The sequence below is a fragment of the Mustelus asterias genome, chromosome 18 (genome assembly GCF_964213995.1).
Source record: "Mustelus asterias chromosome 18, sMusAst1.hap1.1, whole genome shotgun sequence".
NCBI classification, from domain to species: Eukaryota; Metazoa; Chordata; class Chondrichthyes; order Carcharhiniformes; family Triakidae; genus Mustelus; species Mustelus asterias.
This window is the reverse complement of record NC_135818.1, coordinates 36,602,045-36,614,015: the sequence shown is the minus strand read 5'-3', so window position 1 is coordinate 36,614,015 and position 11,971 is coordinate 36,602,045. Positions and strand designations below refer to the sequence as shown.

At 48.1% G+C, this 11,971-nt stretch overlaps 1 protein-coding gene across 1 annotated transcript in view; it reads left to right on the top strand.

The window, feature by feature from the left end:
- Positions 1-10,877, top strand: part of sptssa (serine palmitoyltransferase, small subunit A) — an 11,489-nt gene extending 612 nt beyond the window's left edge. Inside the window, exons 2-3 of the mRNA XM_078233741.1 lie at positions 8,803-8,938; positions 10,146-10,877. Coding sequence (XP_078089867.1) covers positions 8,836-8,938; positions 10,146-10,249 — 207 coding nt within the window. The 5' untranslated portion in view covers positions 8,803-8,835 and the 3' untranslated portion in view covers positions 10,250-10,877. The remainder of the gene's footprint in view (positions 1-8,802; positions 8,939-10,145) is intronic.
- The last annotated feature ends 1,094 nt before the right edge of the window (positions 10,878-11,971 follow it).

Here is an 11,971-nt window from a genome sequence, read left to right as displayed (position 1 = left end):
ATATGCAAATGGAGTATAACGTTGAGAAATGCGAAGTTATACACTTTGGAGGAAATAATAACAAATGGGATTACTATCTCAATGGAAACAAATTAAAACATGCTACCGTGCAAAGGGACCTGGGGGTCCTTGTGCATGAGACGCAAAAGCCCAGTCTGCAGGTACAACAGGTGATCAAGAAGGCAAATGGGATGTTGGCCTATATTGCGAGGGGGATAGAATATAAAAGCAGGGATGTCTTGATGCACCTGTACAGGGCATTGGTGAGGCCGCAGCTGGAATACTGTGTGCAGTATTGGTCCCCTTATATGAGGAAGGATATATTGGCATTGGAGGGAGTGCAGAGAAGGTTCACCAGGTTGATACCGGAGATGAGGGGTTTGGATTATGAGGAGAGGCTGAGGAGATTGGGTTTGTACTCGTTGGAGTTTAGAAGGATGAGGGGGGATCTTATGGAGACTTATAAGATAATGCGGGGGCTGGATAGGGTGGAGGCGGAGAGATTCTTTCCACTTAGTAAGGAAGTTAAAACTAGAGGACACAGCCTCAAAATAAAGGGGGGTCGGTTTAAGACAGAGTTGAGGAGGAACTTCTTCTCCCAGAGGGTGGTGAATCTCTGGAATTCTCTGCCCACTGAGGTGGTGGAGGCTACCTCGCTGAATATGTTTAAAGCGCGGATGGATGGATTCCTGATCGGTAAGGGAATTAAGGGTTATGGGGATCAGGCGGGTAAGTGGTACTGATCCACGTCAGATCAGCCATGATCTTATTGAATGGCGGGGCAGGCTCGAGGGGCTAGATGGCCTACTCCTGCTCCTATTTCTTATGTTCTTAAGTCTTAATTACTGCCGAACAACTTCTCTGGCATTGAAAATTAACTTAAACAAGTATGAGTCTATTTTGTCTCTTTCTCAATTCCTTTCTGGCTCTCTCTCTCTGGCTCCCTCTCTCTCTCTCTGGCTCCCTCTCTCTCTCTCTCTGGCTCCCTCTCTCTCTCTCTCTGGCTCCCTCTCTCTCTCTCTGGCTCCCTCTCTCTCTCTCTGGCTCCCTCTCTCTCTCTCTGGCTCCCTCTCTCTCTCGCTGGCTCCCTCTCTCTCTCTCTCGCTGGCTCCCTCTCTCTCTCTCTGGCTCCCTCTCTCTCTCTCTCTGGCTCGCTCTCTCTCTCTCTCTCTCTGGCTCTCTCTCTCTCTCTCTCTCTGACTCGCTCGCTCTCTCTCTCTCTGGCTCGCTCTCTCTCTCTCTGGCTCGCTCTCTCTCTCTCTGGCTCTCTCTCTCTCTCTCTGGCTCGCTCTCTCTCTCTCTCTCTGGCTCGCTCTCTCTCTCTCTGGCTCGCTCTCTCTCTCTCTCTGGCTCGCTCTCTCTCTCTCTCTGGCTCGCTCTCTCTCTCTCTCTCTGGCTCGCTCTCTCTCTCTCTCTCTCTCTCTGGCTCGCTCTCTCTCTCTCTCTCTGGCTCGCTCTCTCTCTCTCTCTCTGGCTCGCTCTCTCTCTCTCTCTCTGGCTCGCTCTCTCTCTCTCTCTCTGGGCTCGCTCTCTCTCTCTCTCTTGGCTCGCTCTCTCTCTCTCTCTCTGGCTCGCTCTCTCTCTCTCTCTCTGGCTCGCTCTCTCTCTCTCTCTCTGGCTCGCTCTCTCTCTCTCTCTCTGGCTCGCTCTCTCTCTCTCTCTCTGGCTCGCTCTCTGTCTCTCTCTCTGCTCGCTCTCTCTCTCTCTGGCTCTCTCTCTCTCTCTGGCTCGCTCTCTCTCGCTCTCTCTGGCTCGCTCTCTCTCTCTGGCTCGCTCTCTCTCTGGCTCGCTCTCTCTCTCTCTCTCTCTCTGGCTCGCTCTCTCTCTCTGGCTCGCTCTCTCTCTCTGGCTCGCTCTCTCTCTCTCTGGCTCGCTCTCTCTCTCTCTCTGGCTCGCTCTCTCTCTCTCTCTCTGGCTCGCTCTCTCTCTCTCTCTCTGGCTCGCTCTCTCTCTCTCTCTCTGGCTCGCTCTCTCTCTCTCTCTCTCTCTGGCTCGCTCTCTCTCTGGCTCGCTCTCTCTCGGGCTCTCTCTCTCTCTCTGGCTCGCTCTCTCTCTCTCTCTCTGGCTCGCTCTCTCTCTCTCTCTCTGGCTCGCTCTCTCTCTCTCTCTGGCTCGCTCTCTCTCTCTCTCTGGCTCGCTCTCTCTCTCTCTCTGGCTCTCTCTCTCTCTCTCTCTCTCTGGCTCGCTCTCTCTCTCTCTCTCTGGCTCGCTCTCTCTCTCTCTCTCTCTCTGGCTCGCTCTCTCTCTCTCTCTCTGGCTCGCTCTCTCTCTCTCTCTCTCTCTGGCTCGCTCTCTCTCTCTCTGGCTCGCTCTCTCTCTCTCTCTGGCTCGCTCTCTCTCTCTCTGGCTCGCTCTCTCTCTCTCTCTCTGGCTCGCTCTCTCTCTCTCTCTGGCTCGCTCTCTCTCTCTGGCTCGCTCTCTCTCTCTCTCTGGCTCGCTCTCTCTCTCTCTCTGGCTCGCTCTCTCTCTCTCTCTGGCTCGCTCTCTCTCTCTCTGGCTCGCTCTCTCTCTCTCTCTCTCTCTCTGGCTCGCTCTCTCTCTGGCTCGCTCTCTCTCTCTCTGGCTCGCTCTCTCTCTCTCTCTCTGGCTCGCTCTCTCTCTCTGGCTCGCTCTCTCTCTCTCTCTGGCTCGCTCTCTCTCTCTCTCTCTCTGGCTCGCTCTCTCTCTCTCTCCCTGGCTCGCTCTCTCTCTCTCTCTCTCTGGCTCGCTCTCTCTCTCTCTCTCTGGCTCGCTCTCTCTCTCTCTCTGGCTCGCTCTCTCTCTCTCTCTCTGGCTCGCTCTCTCTCTCTCTCTCTCTGGCTCGCTCTCTCTCTCTCTCTCTGGCTCGCTCTCTCTCTCTCTCTCTGCTGCTCGCTCTCTCTCTCTCTCTCTGGCTCGCTCTCTCTCTCTCTCTCTGGCTCGCTCTCTCTCTCTCTGGCTCGCTCTCTCTCTCTCTCTCTCTGGCTCGCTCTCTCTCTCTCTCTCTCTGGCTCGCTCTCTCTCTCTCTCTCTGGCTCGCTCTCTCTCTCTCTCTGGCTCGCTCTCTCTCTCTCTCTGGCTCGCTCTCTCTCTCTGGCTCGCTCTCTCTGGCTCGCTCTCTCTCTCTCTCTCTGGCTCGCTCGCTCTCTCGCTCTCTGGCTCGCTCTCTCTCTCTCTCTCTGGCTCGCTCTCTCTCTCTCTCTCTGGCTCGCTCTCTCTCTCTCTCTCTGGCTCGCTCTCTCTCTCTCTCTCTGGCTCGCTCTCTCTCTCTCTCTCTGGCTCGCTCTCTCTCTCTCTCTCTCTGGCTCGCTCTCTCTCTCTCTCTGGCTCGCTCTCTCTCTCCCTCTCTGGCTCGCTCTCTCTCTCTCTCTCTGGCTCGCTCTCTCTCTCTCTGGCTCGCTCTCTCTCTCTCTCTCTGGCTCGCTCTCTCTCTCTCTCTCTCTCTGGCTCGCTCTCTCTCTCTCTCTCTCTCTGGCTCGCTCTCTCTCTCTCTCTCTCTGGCTCGCTCTCTCTCTCTCTCTCTGGCTCGCTCTCTCTCTCTCTCTCTCTGGCTCGCTCTCTCTCTCTCTCTCTCTGGCTCGCTCTCTCTCTCTCTCTCTGGCCTCGCTCTCTCTCTCTCTCTCTGGCTCGCTCTCTCTCTCTCTGGCTCGCTCTCTCTCTCTCTCTCTCTGGCTCGCTCTCTCTCTTCTCTCTCTGGCTCTCTCTCTCTCTCTCTCTGGCTCGCTCTCTCTCTCTCTCTCTCTCTCTCTGGCTCGCTCTCTCTCTCTCTCTGGCTCGCTCTCTCTCTCTCTCTGGCTCGCTCTCTCTCTCTCTCTCTGGCTCGCTCTCTCTCTCTCTCTGGCTCGCTCTCTCTCTCTCTCTCTGGCTCGCTCGCTCTCTCGCTCTCTGGCTCGCTCTCTCTCTCTCTCTCTGGCTCGCTCTCTCTCTCTCTCTCTGGCTCGCTCTCTCTCTCTCTCTCTGGCTCGCTCTCTCTCTCTCTCTCTGGCTCGCTCTCTCTCTCTCTCTCTCTGGCTCGCTCTCTCTCTCTCTCTCTCTGGCTCGCTCTCTCTCTCTCTCTCTGGCTCGCTCTCTCTCTCTCTCTGGCTCGCTCTCTCTCTCCCTCTCTGGCTCGCTCTCTCTCTCTCTCTCTGGCTCGCTCTCTCTCTCTCTCTCTGGCTCGCTCTCTCTCTCTCTCTCTGGCTCGCTCTCTCTCTGGCTCGCTCTCTCTCTCTCTCTGGCTCGCTCTCTCTCTCTCTCTCTGGCTCGCTCGCTCTCTCTCTCTCTGGCTCTCTCTCTCTCTCTCTCTCTCTCTGGCTCGCTCTCTCTCTCTCTCTTCTCTGGCTCGCTCTCTCTCTCTGGCTCGCTCTCTCTCTCTCTCTCTCTCTGGCTCGCTCTCTCTCTCTCTGGCTCGCTCTCTCTCTCTCTCTCTCTCGCTCGCTCTCTCTCTCTGGCTCGCTCTCTCTCTCTCTCTCTCTCTGGCTCGCTCTCTCTCTCTCTCTGGCTCGCTCTCTCTCTCTCTCTGGCTCGCTCTCTCTCTCTCTCTCTCTGGCCTCGCTCTCTCTCTCTCTCTGGTTCGCTCTCTCTCTCTCTCTCTGGCTCGCTCTCTCTCTCTCTCTGGCTCGCTCTCTCTCTCTCTCTGGCTCGCTCTCTCTCTCCCTCTCTGGCTCGCTCTCTCTCTCTCTCTCTCTGGCTCGCTCTCTCTCTCTCTCTCTGGCTCGCTCGCTCTCTCTCTCTCTGGCTCTCTCTCTCTGGCTCTCTCTCTCTGGCTCTCTCTCTCTGGCTCTCTCTCTCTGGCTCTCTCTCTCTGGCTCTCTCTCTCTGGCTCTCTCTCTCTGGCTCGCTCTCTCTCTCTCTCTCTCTGGCTCGCTCTCTCTCTGGCTCGCTCTCTCTCTCTCTGGCTCGCTCTCTCTCTCTCTGGCTCGCTCTCTCTCTCTCTGGCTCGCTCTCTCTCTCTGGCTCGCTCTCTCTCTCTCTGGCTCGCTCTCTCTCTCTCTGGCTCTCTCTCTCTCTCTCTGGCTCGCTCTCTTCTCTCTGGCTCGCTCTCTCTCTCTCTGGCTCGCTCTCTCTCTCTCTGGCTCGCTCTCTCTCTCTCTGGCTCGCTCTCTCTCTCTCTGGCTCGCTCTCTCTCTCTCTGGCTCGCTCTCTCTCTCTCTGGCTCGCTCTCTCTCTCTCTGGCTCGCTCTCTCTCTCTCTGGCTCGCTCTCTCTCTCTCTGGCTCGCTCTCTCTCTGGCTCGCTCTCTCTCTCTCTGGCTCGCTCTCTCTCTCTCTGGCTCGCTCTCTCTCTCTCTGGCTCGCTCTCTCTCTCTCTGGCTCGCTCTCTCTCTCTCTGGCTCGCTCTCTCTCTCTCTGGCTCGCTCTCTCTCTCTCTGGCTCGCTCTCTCTCTCTCTGGCTCGCTCTCTCTCTCTCTGGCTCGCTCTCTCTCTCTCTGGCTCGCTCTCTCTCTCTCTGGCTCGCTCTCTCTCTCTCTGGCTCGCTCTCTCTCTCTCTGGCTCGCTCTCTCTCTCTCTGGCTCGCTCTCTCTCTCTCTGGCTCGCTCTCTCTCTCTCTGGCTCGCTCTCTCTCTCTCTGGCTCGCTCTCTCTCTCTCTGGCTCGCTCTCTCTCTCTCTGGCTCGCTCTCTCTGGCTCGCTCTCTCTCTCTCTCTCTGGCTCGCTCTCTCTCTCTCTCTCTCTCTGGCTCGCTCTCTCTCTCTCTCTCTGGCTCGCTCTCTCTCTCTCTCTCTGGCTCGCTCTCTCTCTCTCTCTGGCTCGCTCTCTCTCTCTGGCTCGCTCTCTCTGGCTCGCTCTCTCTCTCTCTCTCTCTCTGGCTCGCTCTCTCTCTCTCTGGCTCGCTCTCTCTCTCTGGCTCTCTCTCTCTCTCTCTGGCTCGCTCTCTCTCTGGCTCTCTCTCTCTCTCTGGCTCTCTCTCTCTCTCTGGCTCTCTCTCTCTCTCTGGCTCTCTCTCTCTCTCTCTCTCTGGCTCTCGTGCTCTGCGGCTCTCACGCTCTGCGACTCCCCTCGCCTGGCTCGCCTGGAGAGAATTTTTCCGTCTGATTTCAGTGAGGAGGCAAGTAGCTTGTTTTGTTTATTCATGGGTAGCCAGGGAAAGGATTGGTCCACTCAAGGATAGTGCAGCGAATCTATGGATGGAACCAGAGGGAATGGGCGAGATACTAAATGAATACTTTGCCTCAGTCACTTCACCGGAGAGAGGGACTTGATGGATGAGGAGCCTCGGGAGGGTGTGTAGACATTCTGGGTCATGTCGATATCAAAAAGGAGGAGGTATTGGGTGTCTTAACAAGCATTCATGTAGATAAGTCCCCAGGGCCTGCTGGTATCTACCCCAGAATACTGATGGAGGCAAAGGTGGACATTGCTGGGATCTTGACAGAAATCTTTGTATCCCCATGGCTACAGGTGAAGCTCCAGAGGACTGGAGGATAGCCAATGTTGTTCCATTGTTTCAGAAGGGCAGGAAGGATAATCCAGGAAATTATAGGCGTGGACAGAGTGGATCGTCAGATGCTCTTTCCTAGGGTAGAAAAGTCAGGTACTAGGGGACACAGGTTAAAGCTGCGTGGGGAAAAGTTTAGAGGAGCTCTGCGAGGTACGTTTTTTACACAGAGGTGGTGAATGTCTGGAATGTGCTATCTGGTGAGGTGGTGGGAGTGGGCACAATAGTGGCATTTTAGGGGCAACTAGATGAATACATGAATAGGATGGGAATGGAAGGATACCAACTCTAAGTGCATATGGTTTTAGTTTAGGCAGACACCATGATTGGTGCAGGCTTGGAGGACCGAAGGGCGTGTTCCTGTGCTTTACTTTTCTTTGTTCTTTGTTCTTTTTGTCCCCAAACCTCTGTATTGGATTTTGGCTGCACTGTTTGTCTCTCTAATAGCCCCAAGTTCCAGCGAAAGAAATCCACAGAAAATCTAAGTCAACTCATTTGCCATTAACAGCAAATTCCAGGCCAAAAGTTAATAGTGAATGCAGTACTTCAGTGCACTATGTAGTCATGTCTATCTCTCTCTGTTTCTTCTCTCTCCCTCTCCTTCCAGTCTCTCCAATTCTGGTATCCCTTTATCATGCATATCTCCCTCCCTTCCAGAGATAGATTTTTCTGTTCCTGGTCTTGAGAAAAACTCTTCTTCAAATCACTTACAAAGCACTTTGGGTCTTCAATCACCAAGACATTTCTACAGCTCATTGTGTTTCTACCTTCATTCACCTTTCCCTTTGTGCCCACAAAAACCATCACTCTCTTCCCCTTAGTCATTCCACTGGTATGATGTTTGGCTCCACTTTAAGGCTAAGAGATGCAGAATTGAACATCTATTGCAGGTTTAGCTCTTCATTTTCCAGTCCGGCTAGACCACATTCTGATGTGGGGATCCCTGTTGTCTTCTGCCAAACTGCTCATTATTTTAGTATAATCTTGGAATGCAAAGTTGAACCCTGGCTTCCCTCCTTCATTGCAAACCATCTTAAACCCTTCTGTACCTCCTCCGCACTCATCAACAAGAAATGCTAGGAACTCATTGATTTCTTTGTCACTAAGATTTAGTAGAGCTGCCTGAGCTATTATATAAAAAACAAAGTGCTGAAAAAACTCAGCAGGTCCGGCAGCATCTGTGGAGAGTGAAACAGTTAATGTTTCAAGTCCATGTGAATTCTACAGAGCTGGCTCTGAAGAGAAAGAGTAAGGTAAGGGTAATCTTCAGAAGGGAGAATGGTTTTAATCGAGGGAATTAGGGTATTGGAGGTAATGGTTGAGTAGATTGGTAGCTGCAGAAACATTGTCGTGATTGGAGGATCAAAGGCCAAGCAGTTGGAATTTTAAAAATGCGGTCCTAAGTGAGTTGGAAGAGGTTTTTCCAAGGGTGAATACAGAAGGACATACATTCAGGAAGGGTGGGGGATTGTGTGGGGAGGGAATCAAGGAAGTGATCAGAGATTGCCTTACCAGTCAGTAAAACGATGGGGGTAGTGAGGCCATGTAAGTTGGCAAAGTCAGGGAGGTGCCTGTGAATACAGGTTGGTAAGTTTACTTGGGCAGGATAAATAAGGGAGAATAGGAGTAGTGTGAACTCAGAAGAGAGAACATGAATTGTATTTGAGGTTGGAATGACCAAGGATGAGAAATCTCTGTGCTAAAGGCTGAGGGAGGAAATCAGTGAAGATAGCTTGTTGAGAAAATCGGCATGGTACTTGGATCGGCAATAGAGAGCAAGGATTTTAAACAATAGGTGAGAGGGATGGAGCAAAGTGAGACACTGAAATGAAGTGGTACCAAAGGAGTAAAGGGGCATGCCAAGGTGTGATTTGGAGGTATGTGCCACACCACCACTGTACAAACAGTGCAAGTGTCGTCAGCACATATCTGGGCCTCTGTTTTTCTTAGCAAAAATATAGCAGAAGAAAATAGTAAATTGCAATTTGGCTACTTGGTTTTACTATTGGCATTTTTACTATGACAGACTTGTGAATTTTCACTAAAATAATCATGCCAGACTGATGATATTGAAGTGTGAATCGATTAAGCTCTTTCAATTCTTTTTATAGTCATAGAGGTTTACAGCATGGAAACAGGCCCTTCGGCCCATGCTCCCCAGTTTTTAACCATTAAACTAGTCCCAATTCCCACGTTTGGCCCAAATCCCTCTGTATCAATCTTACCCATGTAACTGTCTAGATGCTTTTTAAAAGACAAAATTGTACCCGCCTCTACTACTACCTTTTGTTTGGTCTCATGCAAAGAATTTCCCACCTCTGGAGCTTCCATTTTGGATTAAAGACCGATGTTGCTGTTTTTCCCGGAAATAGCAGTTGTCCCAATAAAATAAGGGATAATGACTAATGATATGTTTTTGTTCTCTCTAGCTTGCTGTTTTGGAGGAAACTAAAGCAGTGGCCATGGCACTGGGAACGGCATGGAAACAGATGTCCTGGCTTTACTACCAGTATCTGTTGATTACAGCACTGTACATGTTAGAGCCCTGGGAAAGGACCATATTCAGTATCCTTTTAAAATGTGTTTGCTGCAAGGGCTGGTTGTTGTAGTTAACTATTATAGGAGAGCACTGCAAGGCTGCATTTTGGAAAGGTTAGAAGTAGGAGGCAAGTTTATACAAAATGTCTACTCGCAGTGTAAATTTAACGTGACTGCAACAAATACGTTCAAAACGTTCCTGTTTCCTCCAGGAAGACATCATTTTGATCTATCATCTTAAGTATTATATACATGCTTCTTCTGTTTGAACTGCTGGTCTTAAGTAATTTAATTATGGTGAAATTTCAGAAACAAATTTCTTTATTTTCCACTGCACATATAATATATAAGTTTAATAATTGCCAAGCCAGTGTCGAACTTTGGAAGGTTTTCTATTATGTTCTGATTTTTCATTTGTATAAAGTGGTGAGTTTTTGATTTGAGTATCGTTTTAATTTCCCCCTTATTTTTCCACCGTGTTTGCACTTCACTATTGCATTGGTGCATGAGACATTTGGATATGCACATTTGTAGTGTTGAACCATATCTTTTTCAAACTTAAGTCAAAACTCTGTGTATGCATAACGTTCTAAAAGACCTATCCATGTACAAATATGTCTGATTTTAAAATTAGTCAAAGCAAGCTAAAACTGGCTAAATTCAGTTTTGTGTTAGTAATTTCAACAGTGCATGATTTTATTGCTTGTGGTCCATTTGTCAAAAAGTTATCTGAAATTTTTTCCCGAGATTTTTGCTTCCAGCTGCAGGTATGTTAAAATGCTAGTAATTACCCATGCTAATTTATATTAGGCTAACATCTAGAGAGCAATGACACTCACTGCTGCTAACATTGTATTTTGATGTATTCTTGCATAGCGTTTAGTTGTTAAACACGCATGCTACAGTTCTGTTTAGTTTTCTAATTAAACTTTAAAACCTAAGTTGATATATTGAACAATTTTAAAAGGCATTTGAATAGCTTTAAAGTAGATTGGCTCATCAGATAAATGAAAATAAGCCTTGCAAATCAAGAAGGTGAATAAGTTGCTCTTGGGTTATGAAGGGGAAAAGTAAACCATAGTTACCAATTCTCATAGCTCTCTACTAATTTTCACTATAAAAGATCAGTTCAACATCAGGGGTGATCCAATTTTTTTCCCTTTTCTCAAATACGTCAGAGGAATTGTATTTTGTTCAACATTATTAAAATCTAATCCTTAACTTTACTTTTCAGACTCCCTATTGATATCTATTGTTGGGATGGCTGTGTACACTGGTTATGTGTTTATGCCTCAGCACATTATGGCGATATTACACTACTTTGAGATTGTCCAATGACTGCCTTAAGCCAGGAATGAGGGCCTGAAATACAGGAGGGAGGAAGAAGGTTCCTATCAATGACTGGTTACTTCTCAATAGCCAACAAGAATGCTGTTGAAGACAACCCCATTGAATTATAAAGGAAGTAGAAGCTTGCAGAGTGGCAAATCAAAATAGAATGGAGTGTATTTCACGGTTTTGTATTTATTGTTTAATATGCATTCTTATAACGAGGTTCCCTTATTTGTTAATCTAATTATTATAGTTACTGACGTCAGTGCTTTACTTGCCTTTGATAGTGTGCACATTGCATTGTGAATGCGTCAGTTGTATCTTTAAAAAATGTCAGTTAGTGTGAAGCATTCCGTATATATAAATAATTCAGATATAACTTGGACTTAAGATTGATTAAATATTTGGTACTATGTCAAAGTATTGAGGAAACAAATTTTTAACTTTTTTGAATTTTTGGCAATTGCGGATCTGATTGGAATTTTCATGAGATGCATATTTTGAAGTATGTTACATTTTTAATACCATTTGAAAAGTAATGTCCACCTGAAAGACTTGTATAAAATTCCAAATGATGTAATATTTTTGGTGTCCTAAAATTGATACTAAATATAAAATACTTGTGGCGATTTTCCATTGTTTTGGTTTATTTTGTGATGTTGGCAAGTGCGTGCTGCTAAGCAACCTATAAATGGGAATGATGTCTTCTTCTATCAGTGTTACTTATGACAGTATGCCTCACCCCTTCTGATGTCCATTCATTGTAAATGGAACTATACACACCTCTTCCTCGGGCTGCACAATTCTGTTTATGCTTCTTGCCAAAGAGGACAATGACTTGTTTAGTGAACAAATATTAACAGATATCTGAAGTTATCAGTTAAACTAGCTGTTGGGTGTTATGTTTTGACAAAACAAAGTCATATTCTTAGGTTTTTTGTTGCTAGTGCAGCTTAGGTGAAAAATGTTAAGCTTCTGTTATCACTTGCTGTTTTATAATTTCACAATTTTATAGAACATTCTGGGTTGCCAACCAGACTAAGTTGCTTAATAGACTTCCTTAGTTCTTTAAGAGCGTTGTATATCATTTTGTACAGGCAGGTGCTGAATCATGCGTCTAAATGCAGTGCCTGCAAAATTCCCTACTGTCTGAGCTTCAGAAGACTGCCTCATCTGCTGAGAAGTGATTTTGAGGTACCACAGATCAATGGGGTAAGCCATTTGGATTGACCATCCAGGATGCAGAGTTCTGAAGATAGTAAAACTGTTCAGAAAACTCTGCCAGATTGTCTGTGAGACCAAGCAACATTCTTTACTGATTGGGATGGTACTTGAGCAAAGGGAACCTTTAACGTGAATTGTTAATGGGGTTGCTGTGTTTTGTGGCTGTCTTTAATTTAGTGAAAGGGATTGTGTGACTTGCTCTGAATTCTGACCAAAAACTGGCCTGGGTGACATGGCTGTTAAACATTAAAGGGCGGTCTGGGCTGTTTTGCTGGAAAAGAGGGGTAAGGTATTCACACTTGGAGACAAGGGCAACAACATCTGTGCTTACAATGGCTATACTGTGAATCTGTAAAGTTCCAGGAAGATGTTGAGAATGTCAGGTTTTAAAATGCTTTTAAAGCGTCCATTTCCCTCCAAGATAGAATACAGTTGAGGTCTAAAAAATAGCTGATCAGCATTTCTACTGAGTACAAGGCCTACATTATTCATATTGCCATAGCG